Here is a 20,909-nt window from a genome sequence, read left to right as displayed (position 1 = left end):
GGGGATGAGCTGGTTCAGCTTTAATCGCCATCCCTGAAGGACTTTTTAGGACCAATGACTTACGGATAGGGGATGAGCTGGTTCAGCTTTAATCGCCATCCCTGAAAAACTGAGAGACGTTTTCCTTGTAGCTTACTATTGTTGGACTCACATATCAACCCGGGATGAACCAAGGCAGCTATGACACTCGCGAAGTTTTCGGTTCTTTCTTGCAGTGCTCGCGATATTAAAAACGTAAAACGTACAAGTAAAACGAGGAAAACGAAACAAGCCAGTAACAGTACGACAAGTCGGGTCACCTCGCTGGTTCCTTCTCCTTGCCCCAGCCATTATCTACAAACTTCCCTGTACCAATAAAGTTAAGCAATCATAACACCACTCCCCGCGAAGGTCCTGATTATTTTATTAAAATTTTCTTGCAACGGATCCTGGATTGGCTGAGTCATACCCTGCCTAAGGAAACTCGTTACACTGTATACGAAAGTAAGTGATGAATGAGGTCGTCACTACCTGTCACTCTGTCAGTCTGATGTCCGTCCATGTGCCTAATCTACAGGCCACAAATTTTCAAGATATTTTAATGAAAGTTGGTACAATGACATGTTTCGGCCCAAGGGTGGACGCTGTTGAAAATGGCTCCGATCCGAATACTGTTGCGGCCCCTCGCGATATAACGGCATAATTTGGTAAGTCGTTAAAAGAAAACGTATTACATTAATTTTTGGAATCTCGCAATGACAATCGCTTATCTCAACATGGCAATTTTTTGAACCCATTGCCATAACATAACCGTTCCTACGGAAACTGTATGTCTGCGTGGTCAACAGGGCTAATTTTCACTACTTCTCAATGAAAGTTCGTTCATAATTACAATTTGACATGAAACACGTAGTTCAATGTTTGGATCCCAAGCCATATATGGATTTATGTGCCAAAAAGATCCAATTTTTAATATTTATTTTATGATAAAAATTTATGCTTAGTAAATCAGCCACAGACGATTTGGATCACATAGATCTATTTTTTAGTCCGCACCATACGCGAGAGCTGTCATGAAAGCAAACCCCTCTAAAGATCGATAAAGCCGAATTTGTGGCAAGTAAATTAAGTTTTCTAAATTTAGATTACGTTGACGTTTGACTTTCCGTCAGTATGGGGGCTTTCATGAAAATTCTGTGTTTATTTAAAAATAATGCATAATTGTTGATGCATGCCAATCAAATTAACCGAAGCGGTGTAGGGTATTCACAGGTCGTCCTTGCCCGGCTATAGCTTAATTTTTTTAATGTTGTGTTCTCTAAAATATTCTTCTTTTAATTTAATGTATTTTTCTATTCCTTCAAAACGCATGTAAGGAGTTTTTGTGTTGGGCGTCTAGCGAATACTAAACTAAATCGTGCAAGACCGATAAGCAATTTGGAATAAAAATTAAAGCTTCGCAATAGCACAATTACGCTTAGTTGCAGCAGTCAGCTTTTTTCAATAAAGTTTGCATTATTTTTACAAGAATGGCTGCTGAATTTATGAGAACTAATTTACGTATCGCATATGAATGCATGTGAAATGTAGTTGCCCTTGTTTACGCTTCCAATGTTCGAATGAAAAGTTAATTAGTTATTAAAACGTAAGAAAATGTTGAGTGAATAAAGAATGAAAATGAACCTTATTCGGATTGAGAATAACTGAAGCGCGACAAAGTTGACTAGGAAGAGAGCATTGCGCGTAACACTATAGGTTCGCCTGGGAAAATGGTCAAATTGCTGTTAATTTTAATTTGGGAAAACCTTTAATTGTTCCATAACTTTGCACTCAACAGACACGGGAATACATGGAGATGTGTGCCTTCCTTTGCCTCGAATTTTACCTCTTCCTAAACTCTTAAATTGTTTGTGTAATACTTTTTTTTTTTATTTTTGTTCATTTTTTGCATAAACATTAAAAATACTTAAAAACTTATTAAAAACAATTTTTCATTTCTCTAAACGTATATGTGAGATTCAAAGTCCAATAAGTTTACCACCAATAACGTCCAGTTGAGTTGTAATTCCTTTCGACACGGAACGCACGATTTCCTTCGGTTTCTGAAAATTAAATGAAGGTTTAAGTCTTCCACATAAACAGTTCTATCGATCGGTGTTTTTTTTTTTTTCTTAGAAACTACCTTACTCATCTTGTTTGTAGTGAGGCATTTGTGGATAGTTTAGGGATCAATTCGTAGGTAATATAATAATAGTTTTGTTAAACAAGATATCATCCGGCATATTACACCACTGTATCTAAAATCCTACGTTAATTATATCCAAAATTTTCAACCTGCCTTAACAATCACCGAACGATCTAAAAGAATATGTTCAGTTCCCGTAAACAACAGGTAATCGATTTGATATCAATTCATTGCTGAAAATAGTTCATTGTTGAAAATAGTAATTTTAGCGCCTTCGTCGCACGCACTCGCCAGTACAATCTCCCCAGAGTTGCTATTATTGTAAGTTTCGATTAAGGCACGTAAAGCGGTTGCCACTGATGGTTGAAGTAGACCCTGCTTCTATTATACCGTTCTATTCAGAATTATTTTCGGAATCGACTTAAGCTTGTCTGTCCATCTGTCCGTCGTGTATTCTTTTGATCAACGTACGGCCCGCAAAATTTTGCGACATTTTCATGAAATTCAGAATGCTGACGTGCTTTGATCAGCTGTCGAGGTATGGTGTAGGGTATTTAATGGCGGACCGTGGCCCACTATGACGTTTCACTTGTTACAGGGAAAATTTTTAATAAAATTTTAACTTTGCAAGAAATCACAAAAAATGCGACGACATAATTTGCAAAAACGCCGAAGACATCAGGAAAGCGGAAGCTATCCAAATGTATTTCATTGCAATAGTTCGAGCAGTGAAATCATCGCGTTTCGATTTAGTTTTCTTAAATTCATTCGCAAAGAGATCCTAAGCGAATTATCTTAAGAGAGAAGATGAACTCACGATCAGGTTTACTTAAGACGAAAACTCCTTTAAAAAAAAGGCGTTTTCATCCCATGACATCTGGCAAAATGGATTTTCCAGGTGCATGTACAATAAAGGAATAAACCTGAACTAAAATGTAAGACTTCGTGTTACAAACAGAAACGTTCGAGGATATATAACAGTTTCCTACAGTAGATTTTTTTCACTTCGATTATTATATTGCATAGTATATACCTATATGATATGATATGAGATGGGAATAAATACTGGTTATTTTTACCTCGATTAAGGTATTTAAAAAATTCGAAAATGCCTCATAACCATTAACGATCGTCCTTGAAATGCCATCGAATTTATCGCCATTATTGCCATACTTCTCGTTTTCCTTGATGGTATCCAAAACAGGTAGTCGCTTACGAATAAATAATCAAAGGCACATCTGAATACAACACAAGAACACAAAATTTCAATTTTTAATCCAATACCTCGGAATTGTCGATCAGTTTTTTTTGCGCTCCATCGTAAATACTCAACACTTTCGACACTATATCTTCGGTTTCAAATTTAACAGACTCTCGAGTCTTCTCAGCGGGCTGAAGTAGTGATATCTACGCAGAATGAACACAAAAAAAAAAAAAACAACAAAATTCTTTTTTTATATTTGTTTTCTTTTTTTTTTTTTTGCTTTTTTAATTCTCAGCTCACTCGAAATCCTTCGGATTGGGTGTTTATTGAATTGGGAGAACGCGCTGGAAGGGTAAGACTTGTTTTCGTTAAAAGGGCCCAAAATATTACAATAAGTAAATGTTTATGTTGAATTTTTTTCATTTTAATTTTGCTTTATAATCGCCTTGAAAGAGGTTTCGTTATCAATGAGTTAACTGTTAGCGTTATTTATACAAACTGAATTTGGTTTGACTTCCTTCATGTGTCAGGCCAGTTTGTTATACAACATATAAGAAACGTATTATCGCTTTGGGGCGAATTTTGAATACTCACCAACTCATGTAAATGTCTCATTATTTTTTTCCTTGGGTTTCTACTCACAATAATGGCGGGCGTATTCCGGGCCCACGGGCTTAGTAAGTCAAGCATCGTTACATTTTTTACACTATAGTTTTGCGTGGCCCTAATTCCATATATTTATGCCAAACTTTTGATGACTATGACATTATTAGAAATACGAGTTATTCCCGATTTTGCGACTAAATCAACCATGCCCGTTGTCTTCATCTGTTTCAATACAGTCCGCAATATGATTAAAATTCACTTTTCTAAAAAGGGAGTAAAAATCGCAATTCGAAAAAATTCGCTCGGGATCTCGTCATGAGTTTTTGAATATATTTCTAATCGAACGGAAAGACGTCCTGGACTGAAGTTACAAAGTTAATCATAAATTTGATATACCTCAGTCCTCCACTGAATATAGATAAAGACTAAGAGTTAAACATGCTCGTGTTACTATCAATTTTGAAATACTTTGAAAACTTGCAGCAACATGCGCTACGATACGGATATGGAGAGCATACGTATAAATTTACTTACCTATGTAAATGGAAATTTTCTCGGAAATTTTCATAGTTACAATGGGGTATCAAGTTATTCATTGCAAATTAAAGTCTCATGAAATTTTTGCATATCCACAAATTGCCTTTCCCTCTCTCTCTCTCTCTCTCTCTTTCCCTATCTATCGATGTAAATATATGTCTCTTTACATATATCTACCCATCTATATCCCTATCTCTCTGTCTTCATGTCAGCCAACTGTTTTTTGTTTTCTTGTTTTTAATACCGCAACAATACAAAGAATCCGATGAGATATAACATTGTAATGAATCGCGAATCGCGTCGTGAAATATGTACCTCCATCAGCAATGTGATTAGAGCTTTGTTTGGCAATCATCTAAATAGAGAGAAGACACCGGTGTCGACAGTTTTGAAATCAAGACTGAGAGCGCACAGACATAAAGATAAAGTGGTTTTTACTTTTCCTTAACTCTGCGTTGTTAGTATTGTGGTCAGCATGGTCAGCTTGGCTCAAATTTGGCTCTAATTTCTTATGTCTTACAAATAAAAACACAATACTCGTTATTATGTAATCATTTTATTTACTTCTTTTAAAGTGGTTCGTGTTAACAGTTAAAGCGAAGTACGGTAGAAAACTTTTATAAATGGTTTATGTTGATTATTTAACGCTTGCTCACTAAACGCGTGCACTTGAATATTTTTCGCTTCACATATACATAGTCGTTTGCTTTATTTTTTCGAAATGATCTCCGTACAATGGTCTTTGATTCATTTTAACATTTCAATGTGGCAAAGATCGTCCCCTATTTGGCTTAGATAGACGCAAAACTCTTACAAATTATATAGATCGGATTCTAGTGTATAATTCCCCAAGCAACCTCTGTGCAAGAATAGAACAGTTGACTGATATTTGAGTATTCATTGACCGAACTGATCTTATTTTCTTGAACTTGAAAAATGACAAACGGACTCGGAATTAAAATTACAGGGTTGTATTTTCAACATCTCAAAATATTCCCGATCCCATTTTTATTCCATAACACAGACAATTTTTTTGAAGGCCATTTTAGTACGGCCGACTTTCCATAATTTGGGTACTATAGTGATTTCTGATAAATCCAACTCTTCTGGAGACTTAGTATATCGAGACTTAAAAAATCGTTCTATTCGGCAGCATAGTCGGTCAAAGTCATTTGAACATCATAAACTCCTTTTTTTTCTTTTTTTTTTTTTTGTTGCTTTTTTGCTTATATGCAAATATGCATATATCACCTCCGACACGGACTTTGTCTACTTTTCTGTACAATAAGAACGTAGAAGCAGTATTTAGTTGAAATTTTTCTCCCCAAATACTGCTGGCTACGCACTTCTCATTCAAGCTCCTTGCGGGCTTCTACGCTGAATAAGAAAAAGACCTTTTTACGAAAAAGACGACTCTGGTGCGCTACATTTCAATGACGGCTTCTCGCGTATTGGTAGCTTTTGCCTTGCCCGTCTCCTGATTGTTTTTTATAAAATAGCAGAAGTAAAGAATGTCGTGGCTAGAGAGAAGATTCCTGGCGACCGTTGAGAATTTCGTTTCGGAAAGGGGTTTCGAGAGGTGATTATTCGGGGCCCCATAATGAATGATAAAAATTTGATTGAGACAATGTTCTCTGAACTAACTATCTTTGTATTTTTAATGCAAATTCGTTTTAATACGATGTCGCGATTTCTCCCATTATTGAGTTACTTATGTTACTTTATTTCCTATGCCTGAGAGTATTTGCATGCAAATACTTCCGCTATGAAAAACTTTGAAAATCCGCCAAAAGTGAACTCTATTTACATTTTCAATCGTTTCCGTTGGGTAATATTCGGGGGTACAAATCGATAGCGTGTTCGTAGACAAGACTGACCACAAATGAGAAAATTATACTCAGCTGCGAGGATTTTTCTTCTATCAAAAAAAAAAACGAAAATATGATATTTCGATATACTACTCTTGGCTGAGTGCGACCGACTTTTTCCTCTAGTTCTCTGCCAGTACTATAGGATCGCCTATGGTCTACTCGACGACATTTTCATCGCTTGATGTCTTGTAATTTGTAAATAATGAGAAACAAAATAAATGAAATTTTTTCTCGCTTCTGAAAATAGCTTCAGCGTATACTTGAGATGTGTTCATCAAGCAATTTGCCACATTTTCAATAAAAGCCCGCCCGCAAAGAGCTTTCAATGATGTTTTTTGTTCAATTTGAAGATGGATTTCATATCTGGATTTTTGTAACTGAAAGAAGGTTCACGCCACACTTTCGCATAGAAGGACAGATGGACCAACAAGTGGACAGACATTCAATTTTAAGCAAGGATATATGCAATGCTCAGAGAACGTTTTGACAAGAAATTCTTAGATTTTATGCGCAATCTCTCGATGATAGGCATAAAAGCTAGAATATAATATTTTCATTTATACGCATCACGTATCAGTCCAGCACCGTTATACCTATTGTAGTACATATAAACAGCTGTCTTCGCCGTACTTAGGTAAAGCATAAATGTTTTCATCGACATTTTATTCCTTAAGAAATATTCTCAAATTCTTTATTCACTTCATTTCAATTACCGATTGATTCGGAATATCGTAGCATTATTTGGAAATTTTGAATTCCTGTCAATATCGGAGAGATTTAAAAAATATTTATTTATTCCTGAAAATATTTATTATTGTTTATTTATTTATGTATTTGTGTTTTTTTTTTTTATTATTTTTGGAGCAAAACAAGAGAAATCTCATAAACTTCTGATCTTCGGGCGTATCGGCCGACATAATAGACATATGTTTCGCATACAAAAAGTAATGATAGCGGAATATAATGACATATATGAGCCTGTAATTGTTGAAAATCCTTTTACGCAAGTGACAGAGTGCGGCCAGGGTCTAAGACAATATCATATCGGTAGCAATTCTAATTGGAATATTTTAGAATGAATGAATGAATGAATCACTTAAGCATTTATTGTAAATTTTCATGCACAGGCCTTACACGTACAAAACTGATATTCGGTTGCGATGATTTTGACGATTGCGCGGATTTAAACAGTTGTCTCTATCGCGAGATAGATCCCGAGATCGAGACGTTTCAATTGGTCAGTTTGTTACCTCTGCAATTTGTTAAATTGCAATTCTTTCGCAAACAAAATAGGGACATAATGTGCATCACCATCTGCGGGGAAGAGGATAAGCCAATGTTCTTTGAGTTCGGCGGACATTTATATAAAAATGTAAATAAGAAAAAACATGAAGTTGTTTGTGCACAAGTGTAAGCCAAGTTTTTTTTTAAATTAATTTCATAGCTTTTTTGGAATACTTGGCGTGAACGCGTATCGACGATAAGACTTTTACATCCCCCTCTTTTTCATATATCCGGTTCATCGCCATTCTCCAGCACCGATATATTAGCCGAAGAGGAAAGTTGCCAAGTGTTAATACACCCCGAGCCGAAATTCTCTTTCAGTAGATGCTCTTTAAGTTGTGGCCAAAGTAGTTTTTAAAAAAAAAATAAAAATAACTATTTTGAAAATACATATGTTCATGTCTTTTATTATATGTATATACATATATAAATTGAGAATTAAGAAAATGTCATTTATATTATGTTATATATTATATGTAAATATATATTGTTTAGCATAAAAAAAAAAAAGAAAAATTTAAGCACTCTTTGTATTTTGTAAAGTATTTCTAATCTAAATTTTACATTTATTGCACATATTAGAGAATAAATTGTATATAGAACAACGAATTACTGCTGGGAACCTAAACAAATTTGATGGACTTCTCTAAGGGTTTGGCCGTAGTATTATTGCTGGTGTTGAGACGATTGCCGTTTTTTAAAATTCCCGGTCCACTTGACAAATCCACCGGATAGTTGCTTTTCTTTATAGCTGCGTACAATGGCGGCGAATTTTCCAATTTGTTTCGTTGTTGTTTGTTGTTGACATCAATCTCTTTGCAGTTTTCCTGACTTTTTTCATGTTGATAATTGTGATTTCGTTTTTCAATTTGCGAGTCCTTTAACGTTTCGACTTTAAAATGGCACACTTCGTCTCGTGCGATTTCTCTTCTCCCCATTATCTGTTGAATTGTTTGATTCTCATAATCGCTAACATGCTTCATATGCGTTCGCATGGCCTTTTGATTCTCTACTGATTTAATATTATTTAAGGACGGTTCATAATGTTGAATATTATGACTTATTTTATGAAGTTGTTGTTGTTGTTGTTGCTGTTGTTGTCGAACTAGTTTACCATCATTACCCGTCGACGATGATTCATTACATTTTTCTCTATTAAAAGGGTATCTTTCTGAGTTGTTGTATTCAGCTCTAAGGGGATTGTTCGAAAGCTGTTGTAAATGCACAAAAAAAAAAAAAAAGAAAAGAAAAGTAAAATGTTTAAAAAACAGTTGCAAAATATATTTTAAAAGAGAAACAAAAAAAAAAAGTAGTTATATGTATAAATTTTTTTTTCTTTTTAAAAATGCTGAACTTGTAATCTTACCTCAGAGGAGAAATGATTATTGCTAATTTTAGTCGAAATCCTTTGGGGCTGCTTTGAAATTGTGTTAACCGAAGTAATGACGCCTTCTTGACCACTCTATAACGAAGATATGAAAATCACATTTCTATCGATTCTCTGATATTAAATGTGTGTATGTGTGTATGCATTTTTTAGTTAAATGGGAAAGCATCCGAATGCCGCCCGTTTCGATTTCAACCCACCGTGCTCCTATCCCTATTACTCTATGACAAGACTCCGCTTAGGTATACCGTTACAGAAGGCTTACGTTCGCTCACTATTTATGCTACTACGTTGAAGTTTCTCGTTTGTTGCTTCTTACGTGTGCGTGTGTGCGTGTGTGTGTGTGTGTTTTGTTCTTGTTATTATTTTCGAACAGTCATATATGCAATTTACAAGAATTGTGATGGCCTTTGAATATAATAAAGCGAACGACGCAAAACGTTGCCCACATATTTTAGTTATCGGTTAATATAAGCGTTACAAGGAAACCAAGGACATGAGTTTTTGTTTTTATTAATGCGCTGGAGAATCTCTTTACTTCTCATCTTTATTTTTCATCTAGAGTTTGCTTTGGTCTCAAGAAGTTTACTGCGCTACTTCACCCCAACAATGTTCTCTTCGCCATATTTTTATTTACCAGTGAGACGGAATGATTCCTTCGTTTTACGTCTTTTTTTTCGCACCTATCATGGACATACTTCAAATACACCCAACAGGAAAAGATAGAGAAAGAGCTAATAATATAGATAACATAACATAGATTAATAAAACTCGCTTCCGGGGATGCCTTAATTCACCTACACTAATCCGACAAACTAATTAATATTCACTATTACATCGTGAACGTATATTAAGATCGTTCTTTCATTTGTGACGCCCAAAATAGCGTATTAAATGTTACATATGTTCGTCGTAGATGTCGTAATGTCCGTCAGTCAAATGGAAAGTTCAAGTTTCGGGGGAAAAAGGAAAAGAGGAAAAATACTCCTTTATTTGATGCCCATCAACGAAATTTATAAAACGACGCCAAAACTGTCGGTAAAAAAGCAAAAAAAAAAAAAAGATTCCTTCCACGGAGAACTTACTTGGTTATATAATTTCCAACTTATTTCTAGAATTCGTGTGTGTGTGTGTGACATATCTTACTAACCTCGGTTTTCGATGTATCATTCTCTTTAAATCCATTTTTAAACATTCTCTTGTGCGCCTCCTTAAACTCATTGATGAAAGCACTGTGTTGATACCCATTAATATGATGCGTAATATTAAGCGCTGTTTCCGTACTAGGCATAGGATTAATGTTGCAAGGTCGATTGCAAAGATTGCTTTTAGATAACTCGGTAGATGAGACGGTCTCATTCGGTTGGCATGTTTGTTGCTTCTACGAAATTGCTTTTATCATATGTTTGCTGAAGAAATTCGTTGTACAACACTTACCGCCTTACGTTTCTTCAATTCCTCAGAGATGGCATTTGAGAGACTGGATAAGCCCGATTTCGTTTCGCTAGTACTAGTGCTGGTGGTTTGGAATTTATGAATAACTTTTTGCAAGGTTGGCAACGGTGACGGTATATTCGTATTTGTGTTTCTTAGGTTTTGATATCGCTGCATAGTGGCCGCTATACCGCCATTACGTTTTAAACGCCTGCAACTGTAATCTTCGTCGTTAGCTTTTTCACATTTCGTTTCGGTTTGTATTTCAAATTGTCCTCGATTATCGGTATCATTATTTGCGAGGGGTGGGGGAGGCGGCGGCGGTGCCTTTAGTGTATCGTCCTTTTTTGTGGCAGCACTGTCCCATGGTTTGGTAGTACTTGTGTTTGCATTTATGCTTGCGTTTGGATTGTTATCTAACATTTTGTTATTGATCAACGTCCCATTATCTAATAACTTAATTATTGTTTTATTAACTTCTGTGCCATCGGCTTTCGTTTCGTATACATTTGGCTCTTCGTTTGCGCCAGATGTTAGCACCTGCTTGCCTACGGTTTGTGCAAGATTCTCCCAAGATTTAATGGGCGTTGTTGTCAAGGGTGTGACTTCTTCTTTAACTGAAATCAAACGCTTCGATTTCGCATCCCCCCAACAAGGGCTTTGATCGCCGGTTATTGAACTCGCTGAGCTATTATAGCCGCTTGACTCACCAGGAAAGAGATCGCAACCAACTTTAGTGCGTATCATCATGTCGAGCTTGTTCGAACTTCTCATTACAGCGACAGCTTCGCTAAATAACACATCGGCAAAGTCAATACTATTAACACTAAGTATTTGGTCGCCTGGCTTTAACCCCGCATCTCTAGCGACACTTTTTTCTTTTGTGAATTGCACAAAAATACCCGGCTTCCACTCGGGGCCTTTGCATATCCCTAAACCAAGCTTAGTTTTTGGTGCCACATTCAGCACAATATGTACCTCGCGCTCACTTAAAATGCGCTTATCGCGTTTAAGTGACGATTGATATGAATTTTCCGGATGTGTTGCATTATACACCGCAGGCGTCTTAACACCATTCCAATACAATTCAGAGTTTTCCCTTCTAAAACAATGATATCAGTTAAGAGTGAAATAATTAAAAAGTAAGTTTAGCCCATTTTTTATTTTCCTTTGCTTACTGCTTAACTGGCAACATTCCCAAACTGCGCACTTTCAACACTAATCGGTCTTGTCTAAGTACGAGCTGCATAAATTCTTTGTGTATAGCGTCATCGATTTTAAAACCGTTAACGCATAATATTTGATCACCAATCTACAAACAAGTGAAATGAAATGAAAGTTTAAACGATAGTTACACATATACATCACACACAATTGGGTGCGGTAAAGAATTAATAACAACGTTACAACGAATTGTGCATCGATCTACCACAAATCGAAGAATATTGAAATTGCCGAGACGTGATAATATTTAAAAATTATTTAAATATATCTCTTTTGTTCATGTTCTCCGCTGCGGACATATCAAGCTTCATGAAATGCCTGCAACACGTAATGATACGCGTCAATCGGACACATAACCTACATCTAGATCACGTATGGGCAAGCGTCGAGCCGTGACGTCGAATCGGGCCCGCTACGTCCAATTTTCAAATAATCCAATTTGCTCACACATAACAGCGGTACAAATGAAAAGTGTCTGTGTTCACTATCGGCTCAGTTGCGCAAATGTAAAATGTTTTTTTGTTTTTTTTTTTTTTTGCTCATTAGGAAGGAAAATTGAAGCAGAATGCTGAATTTTTAATAAAAATCGAGATTTTTGGCCCGCTGATCAAAAAGGTTGCCCATCCCTGATCTAGACGTTTAGGCTTTGTACGCATACACATAATGGAATCTAATATTTAACACTATTTGTAAAATTGTGTGTCTTTGCGTTGTTACGTTGTTGCCTCGGGTTAATTATGCCCTCCGCATAAGTTATATTCATTGCGCTTGCAATACACTTATATGTTGCGCGTCTACAATGTATTTATTCACCTTTTCTTTTTTTTTTTTTTTATACCAATCACCGAAGGATGGGGCGTATATTCATTATGTTTGCAACGTTTTCAACGCCCACAACGTATAGCATTATATTCTGCATCGATTTAAGCATGTCCGTCCGTCTTTATAATTAATGTTTATGGTAAAAATGAAGCTATCGATTTCAAATTCGGCAAAAACATTGGAAATTTTTGCACACAGATTTCATATTGAATATAGACAACGCACAGCACGGTGTTATCTCGTGAAATCAAGAGACTTATGTTTGTCAAGTAGAAAAACATTGGGTTTCTTGTTCACTACTTATAAACCTATAAAAATTTGAACATATATTCGATGGCCGATCTGAATGAAAATGGAATAAAACAGCGACGCCCATTCATTCAATACCTTTATAGCGTCCACAAGTGAGCTTCAAAAATCCCATAAAGCGTATAAAAATCTTGACCAGTGTGCAGTTCGGATTGCACCTAAGTATGTCGCTTTCTTCCTTCTGTCATGCCTGACCATTTCTATTGTCTGTTCATATGTCCGCCTGTCTATAATGAGAGTATCGTCTTCCTATTTGCAAAAGAACTTGAAAAGGGGGCAAATCGGTCAAAGGACACGCGACAGAATGCAACATAAACTGAGAACTCTCTTTTCACTCAGTACTTTAGCTTGCATTACAAAGATACGAGAAACTCACCCACAATATTATTGAGTATAAATGTTTGGTCTTTTTTTTTTTTTTTTGTTCAATCTCTTCTAGTGTAACGGTGGCAAGTAAGTATACAAGATTCGGCCACGACCGAACATAATTTTCTCACTTGTTTCTTCTTAATTACTTAACTTAATTGCAGGCTTTGCTTTTAAGCACATTTTTTTTTCATAGATTTCGTAAGTATTGAAAAATACGAACAAAAAAAGAAAAGAATTATTAATGTCTTGTCATAAATATATTCAATCATTCATTTATATTATACAGCACTTACTTTTAAGCCTTTCTGTTCTGCCTCGCTGTTCCTATCCACGCTGGAAACAAAGAAGCCGGTACCAAACTCTTTGCCGCCACGTACAGTAAATCCAAAGGTCGGTGTCGTACCCGGAACCACTAAAATACGTCGCATATGTGGTCTAATTAAACGTACCGTACGTATACGCGACGAAACGGAAAATGCGCACCACGACGACGCCGACGTAGTTAACGTTAACATATCGCTGGATGAACTAGTTGTTGATTCTCTTAAACTATTGCTACAGTCTGCCAATAACGCGGTGGCCATTTCAACAAACATAAAGTTATTATGAGCACAAAATATCTTGCAATGATTTCTGCGAGATATTAAAAGCCAGCAATTGGTAAATGAACACACATATCTATATATACGCACGCATAGTACATACTATATATAAATCTAATTGAAATAATTGAAGGTTGTGCTTCAACATTTTTACATATGAATAAAAATACCAAACTACTCTCACATTTTGTTTTGTTGTTGTTTATCAATCATTTCAATATTAATCGCCGCCTCTCATACTTTCAGGTCCTTTCCCGGATTCTCTTATCTTTTTTTATGTGTTTGTGTTTGTTTTTTTTTTGTTTTTCTATCTCAGATGTGCCCAACCCGTTTACAACTTTCTCACTTTTGTGTTCCTTTTAGCCAATTTCAACTTTTGATCTCCATGAACTGTCAGGCAAAAAATCAAGTTTTGTCTGCTTAATAAATTATGCGCTTTCTCTTTAATGGAAAAAAAATGAAAAATAAATAAAACCAGGAACATCTTCACTTTATTGAAAGTGCCAGCTGCTTGGTACAGGTTGGTTGCCTGTCTGTGTTCATTTCAGCCGTCGTGACAGTGACATAACAGTGAATGAACGTAAACCTAAACATAAATATTTATAGTGCAAATAACGAATGCATATAAATGTATACCGATATGTATATGTATGTATGTATGTATGTACGTGCTTCACACGGTAGCTTGCCTTATGCATCATGGATTTATTTTAAAATAATAAAGTTCAATAACACAACCTATCTATCTGAATATGCAACACGCCTATGTACATTGTCTACTACATTGTACTAAACGGTGAATTAATTTTTATACATTAACTTAGCAAATTAAATTCCAAACGTTTTCATTTTCTATATATGTAGAGAGATTTAAAGAATGACTTCATTATTATTAAGTCTACAACGCATACTTCGGACAAGATCGCAGAGACATTACAAGTTCCAAGCAAGGCAACAATCATATTATACCCTAAACCACTTATGGTTTGCATTCAAGGACGAACACTATTGAAAATGTTTCGGATCGGACCACTTTTTCGGACACTTTCCACGTAACCTTCCATTTTTAAATAGCCGTCACATTAATACATATTTCATACATTCGGTTTAATTCATTCGAATTAAGCAATCGGTCGAGAAATCATGGAATAAAGCAAATTGAATCATGTCGACTTTCAAGTCAGCGTTCGCGGGTCGAAATTTCGGTGCAGTAGAGCGCTTACTAAGCCATAGCTATGCCAGTCGGTAAAGGCGCATCAGGTAGTGGTGCACATATACGCGCTAAACTTCGCATACTCCCTTTTCTATTCCCTCACTTTTTTCCGACCAACGTCGTGTTAGATGTCGTAGGCGAAAAGAAAAGTTAAAGAAAAAATAAGAATACTATAATACATCGCCCTAAGGATTATCCCAAGACAAGACAAGCTTGTCGTCAAACTCAGAAAGACATCCGGTCTTTTAAGATCGTATCTCCAGAATGGACTTTTCGAAACCATCTTCCAACTGCCCGATCAGTTATCAGTCCTTTACCGTATACGGTGCATATTTTTTCAGATGTCGCCTTAGCGCTATTGCCTTGTTTAAAATCCCAAAGCATTACATGTCGGATATGCACTTTTTGAACTGAATCCTTATCGATATAGTAAAAACAAAAGCTCGTTTGGTTCGGTGACTTATAATGAATAAATACGAACTATAGATTTTGCGTAACTGCATCGGAAGTTACTTCTAGCTTTGCCTAATTTATGAAGTGACCTTTAAACGCCTATAATTACTTTTTTTCTACATTTTATTACAGTTTTCGAGATACCGTTGACCCTAATTTTGTCCACAACTTTCGATCCCGTCCAGATGTTTCTAAAAACTTATCATCAGAAATATTCGTGAGGATCAACTTCATGTTCAGTATGATCGTCTCATTAGTATGGCAAAAATTTCCGATCAAATTTTAATTCCAATTTATTTCTCATTTATTCTAACACACACTAGCATTATCCTTAATTGTGAGCGTATTGATGATCGATCCAAATATGCAGACGTATTTGAAAAACATGTAGGTGGGTAGCGAATTTCCGAAATATCGTCACAGAATCGAAAATTATTGTTTTTTTTTTGTTTCAAGGCTGTTTTAGTTTCCCCTTTACCGCGGGCGTGCATGTAGGCGAAGGGCGAATTGCATAATTTTTTTAGCATTGTTTCATTGACTTATGGCCTCGAAAAGGTAAGTGTTTGTTTGCCTAAACGGCAAACCGATGGAAGATGCATAGATAAATAGAATAAATTAGGAATGAAAAAGTATTCAATTATGAAGATAAACGACAAAAAGAAAAAGATAAAGGGAATTGGGCAACAAGTTTATGTATTATTCATGGAAGTAGGTAATGGATGATAAAACAACATCAGAAATAAATGATACAACGTCTAAGATAATTTGCTTACCTAACTCGTGTTAATAAAAATTTAATTATTATTACAGAAATAGGCAATAGTGTGCCATTTCAAAATTTCCACGAAGTGATGTAGTTTTCTATCTGATGCAAGATTGAGCAAAATGAGTCAAGCATTAATATTTCTTTTAAGTGTTTTTGCTAAAGAATTAATTATTCGGATCGGCTATTCGATTGACTCCGCCACTTCCTTAAGAAGAGAGAATTTAGGTAACATTGTATTATGTATTATCACCGAATAAAGCTTTAACTCCCCCATTTGAAAGTAGTATCGTTAGTTTTCCTTCTTAATCTGAAAAATAGTTGCTGCCAAATTCCTAAAAGTGGTGAACAGTGAAGGCGTTACGACATGCAAAGCTTAAATAACCACACAGATACAGTATGTGTGAGTCAATAGTATATTATGGTCACACATAAATTATAATAATCATAAATAAATCTATCACTATGAAGTGCCACCAGCAATAACTGGCTAGCGACATAAAATGGGCGTGATAAGTTTTCAGTATTATTCAGTATCGACCTCATATGGGAAAACTCATTCAGGAATGAGGTTTGCATCTCTAACCTCCTCCGCTATTATCAGCACACATTAGTTCTTTCGATTAACACATATTTCAATAGAAAATTGATTGATTGTTTGAACGATGCTTTCAATGTTATGACAATACCAGAAATATGCTTGCATTGTGGATACCCTTGACAAGCGGATTGTTTGTTCATCCTATGGAAGTCATGTTTGCATTTCCTAATATTAACAATGAACAACATTTTTAATTATTATAATCTTACAACAAAGGTTTGTTCGAATTGTAAGGCAGTACGAGATCAAATTCGAAATGTTTACCCAAAAATAATTTCGATTCGATTAGCGTTATCCCAAGTCGCAAGTATATATGATTGGTTATACTTATACCGGTAGGGCAAGTCTAGCGATTTTCTTTCGTCAGTGATCGACATGAAACAGAAAATTTTTCGATTTGAACGAACATAGGTATGCACACGTTACCCGTAATTAACAGTTGATTGCAATCCTAATGACAAATAGCTTAAAATGAAACTTTAGCATTATATTGCACTGCACGCGTACTACACATTACATACACAAGCAATATATGCGTCTAAGTACACACTTATATTATGACTTTAGAAAATCCTGTTTCTATTAAGGTGATGATGGAAAGTTGTACAAAATTTTGCAGACACGTTTCAAGTCAATCGTTACAGTCGCAACGCTATACTATACGAATTAGAAAGTTTCAATTTGGATTTGGAAGATTACGGTATTATGGTATACTAAGAACAAATGAATGCCTGCGAGTGATACCTATTAGATATGAAGCGGGAAAACTGCGTACATGAGAATACATACGAAGCCGAGGGTATCGGGACAAAATTCTGCCGTCTATAGGAGCAGAGCAGAGAGGATCATCCTATTGGTAGATAAATGTTAAGCGCATATTTGAATTTCTTTCATTCATTTCCTTAAATTAAAGCTAAGCGAAGCAAGTCGTCAGGTAACGTCCGAGTTAGATGAGGAAATCATTAAAAATAACGAATAAAAAAGCCGTAAACATTTTCAAGTAAATCTTGAACATTTGCCAACTTCAAGTTAACGGAAAGTTCTTATCTTAATTATAAATGCTGTGGCAGCTCGCTGGCCGCACCGGACTTTTATGCGTTTATGCCAAATCTCATTTTGTAAACAACTTTGTATGAATTTTGCTGTTTATCATGTATTTACATATCTGTATATCTATATGTCTTGGACGGATGACATATTATATAAATTATATTAGGTGGTTGCGCTAATTTTGGCCAGCGACTTCTGACTAAAAGCAGAGACATACCAGTGTACATAACGATTAAATTCGATGATTTTGAACTTTCTCTACATAAGATATCCGCTCCTCGTTGAGTTATTCAGCATTTACAAACGTTAATAGAATAGAATGAAACGCTCAAAATTGTCCTTTTGGACATTAATTGCTTTTGTTGTTTGATTCGAAGGAAATTTGCTATCGTCAACGATTTAAAAAGAGGTGAGTTTGATGTCAATAACAAAGAACGATCTGGAGGAGCAAACGAAAAAAGTTCGAAAACAAGCTCGCAAAGAACGTTCGAACAGCTTAGCAATGTACTATTTCTAAGCGTGTACATGCGATGGGAGAGGACTGTTGCAGCTCGCACGGGAGTTCCATCGCGCCCAGCGCATTCAACGGATGCGAATACGACTTCTGAATACGACTTGTTCAGATCAATGCAGTACGGCTTGGCTGGCACGCGGCTCTACAAAGTTGAAGTAAAGTGCGAAAATGAGTCGACGATTGAATCCCTGCCAAATCGCTGTCGTTCTTCCAACGCGGCATCACCGTCTTGGGCAAAAGAAAGATGGGCAAAAGTTAGTAGTAGAAATTGATCGAAAATATGGTGATCAATAAAACATATTGTGTATTGTATGAATTTTTCTCAATAAATAAATGCGTTTTCCAAGTCAAAAAAATTGCCAAAATTAACGTAACACCCCCCATTATTATTATGTAATATTATTTATGTAGAATGATGAAAAGTATTAAGTAGATAGAAAAACTTGAAGGCATAGTAATTAAATTTATTGATCGTGTGAATCTTGAACATTATTGTATGCTTTCGAAACCGGCTAAGGAATGTGATGAATGGGTTATATATTGCACCTACATGCGCAGGCATAGACATATGTCTATGTTTGCAGAAATACTCTGCAATTATTATCAGTATTATTATTATTATTATTATTATCATTTTTTGTAATCATTAAAAGCAAAAGTTTCGCACATGTACAAAGCAAAACACAAAAGAACATCTACATTGAGTTCAATTGAATAGAAAATCTTGTTTGACTGCCTTAGATGTAGTGCTTAGTCTAAGCGCAGCGAACAATCAACTACCTGTTCAGCTGCGTTAATTGCTTGTCTACATGATTTAGATTTCTTTGTACTTTTTGTTGTCCATCCATGGCGATCCGATCCGATCCGATCCGATCCGATCCGATTCGGTTCTCTCCACTATGCAGTAAAGCAAAAAAATTCTCTGACTATTGATTTATTCTATTATTTATCTTTTATTATTATTGCATCGCGCTATTGTTTATTAGAATACTACGAGCTTTTTTTTCTAAGTTTAGACAATAACAAGCATACCTGACAATGGCAATAACAATAAAATATGCTGTTCTGCTTCAACATAGCAATAATATTTATGAGCCTAATTAGTGCTTCAATAACAGCATCTGCATATTTAGATGTAGCACAATTTGAAAGTAGGAAAGTATGTACCACTTACCACCACGTCTTCTACATATATGTATATATATAAATATATATATATATTTTCATAGTAAAACTGCACACTACAGTGAAAACACAATGCAGATATTTTTTTTTATATGTACTTAACATCAGTAAACAAAAAAAAAAACAAAACTCGAGCACTTTTTTTAAATGATATTTATTTTGTGTTTATAATTTATAAACACAGAAATGAAATTCACATAAGCCAATGTTTGTTTGAACGCACACAAATTTCCTTCTCACCGAGCTTACAACTTTTCAAATTCCGATACTTCTTGTCGGGCGCTTTTCAGTTTTCAGTTCCCGTAGCTCTCTTAAAGCACAACCTAGCACTTTAAAGATACTCTCTTGACTGGAGGAAACGAATTGATCACAATTTTCGTTAAAGATTAATTGTAGGGCTGCCAAACAGCCGTTTATGTATATAATATTGCAATGGAGCCGATGTGCACCGCTTCGCATTATCTGCTATAAATGCGTTATATATATTCATGTTTTTTGTTTGCTCTTTCGAGATAAAGTGATTCCCTGAACACTCAAGAATGACGTAAAGGGATAATTATGGGCGTGTCAAAATTTCATATGATGTAAAAGATTTCATCTTGCAAACCTCATTAGCATAAGCATCGTAACTTCAGAAATTTTCATTTTTTTCCATTCTTCCATTTCACAATATCTAAAGGGAAGAGAGTTTGTGATAAACAAAGTTGAACATTATTTATTAACAAAATATCGATTTGTTTTGATTAAAAATTGAAGATTTTAATTCCGATCCGACTGAGTGATCGCGTAGACTGCGCGGAAGAGTCCTATTACTACCTGCTACGTTTGTATTTTAATATCACGATCACGGCCTCAAAACTTTATCCAAAAAAAGAAGCTATTGTCAAGTCAAGAAACTTTTTTTTCCTAAATTATAGGCTCCATGGTGAAAAGTTTTTACTTCCAGTCAATTGTCAATTTTAGACAAACTGGATCAAAAGTACGCCTACAATTAATCAAATATGCAAACATGGTTGTTGGTTCGAACCATTGCCTATTTATTATATATGCGATATACGATGCGATATACGAAACGCATTAGGTTTTCCAGACTAGATGAAAGCTCCATCCGGAGCACACACACATTTTTGATATTATCGTTATAAGATTCTACTATTAAAGTAGAATAATTGCGCCGATTTAGTAATTGTCCAGTTAAAGACTAAGGTGAAGGAATTCGCCTTGTAAACTTCTAACCTGCTCCGATAGCTTTTGTGTGCAAAGTATTCGTTGTCGCTATGTGAACAACATCTCTTATAAGTATAATAATAAGTATAT

At 35.5% G+C, this 20,909-nt stretch overlaps 2 protein-coding genes across 2 annotated transcripts; one reads left to right on the top strand and one right to left on the bottom strand.

The window, feature by feature from the left end:
• The first annotated feature begins 5,044 nt into the window (after positions 1-5,044).
• Positions 5,045-8,024, top strand: LOC119640937. The gene is made up of 4 exons (XM_038039308.1): positions 5,045-5,112; positions 7,247-7,429; positions 7,510-7,754; positions 7,827-8,024. Exons 2-4 carry the CDS (start codon positions 7,309-7,311, stop codon positions 8,022-8,024), a joined length of 564 nt encoding a protein of 187 aa, XP_037895236.1. The 5' UTR covers positions 5,045-5,112; positions 7,247-7,308.
• Positions 8,025-8,232: 208 nt separating this feature from the next.
• LOC119640932 (putative uncharacterized protein DDB_G0277255) lies at positions 8,233-19,801 on the bottom strand. Its single transcript, XM_038039294.1, has 7 exons — positions 19,582-19,801; positions 13,505-13,844; positions 11,666-11,799; positions 10,491-11,589; positions 10,204-10,434; positions 9,033-9,128; positions 8,233-8,877 (listed from the first exon to the last, which is right to left on the bottom strand). The coding sequence occupies exons 2-7, from the start codon at positions 13,805-13,807 to the stop codon at positions 8,290-8,292; spliced, it is 2,451 nt and encodes an 816-aa protein (XP_037895222.1). The 5' UTR covers positions 13,808-13,844; positions 19,582-19,801; the 3' UTR covers positions 8,233-8,289.
• Positions 19,802-20,909: the final 1,108 nt, after the last annotated feature.

The sequence above is a fragment of the Glossina fuscipes genome, unplaced genomic scaffold (genome assembly GCF_014805625.2).
Source record: "Glossina fuscipes isolate IAEA_lab_2018 unplaced genomic scaffold, Yale_Gfus_2 0, whole genome shotgun sequence".
NCBI classification, from domain to species: Eukaryota; Metazoa; Arthropoda; class Insecta; order Diptera; family Glossinidae; genus Glossina; species Glossina fuscipes.
The sequence above is the reverse complement of the archived record's forward strand: the minus strand, read 5'-3'. Positions and strand labels throughout refer to the sequence as shown.

Bases quoted from the DNA above. Each gene is read 5' to 3' on its own strand.
- LOC119640932 (XM_038039294.1), bottom strand. From the start codon at position 13,807: ATGTTTGTTGAAATGGCCACCGCGTTATTGGCAGACTGTAGCAATAGT. The intron at 11,800-13,504 runs GTAAGTGCTGTA...ACTTGTTTGTAG, and splicing joins CAGAACAGAAAGGCTTAAAA to ATTGGTGATCAAATATTATG. The intron at 10,435-10,490 runs GTAAGTGTTGTA...GCAATTTCGTAG, and splicing joins AATTGAAGAAACGTAAGGCG to AAGCAACAAACATGCCAACC.
- LOC119640937 (XM_038039308.1), top strand. From the start codon at position 7,309: ATGTTTCGCATACAAAAAGTAATGATAGCGGAATATAATGACATATAT. The intron at 7,430-7,509 runs GTAGCAATTCTA...TTTCATGCACAG, and splicing joins TCTAAGACAATATCATATCG to GCCTTACACGTACAAAACTG. The intron at 7,755-7,826 runs GTAAATAAGAAA...TTAATTTCATAG, and splicing joins GCGGACATTTATATAAAAAT to CTTTTTTGGAATACTTGGCG.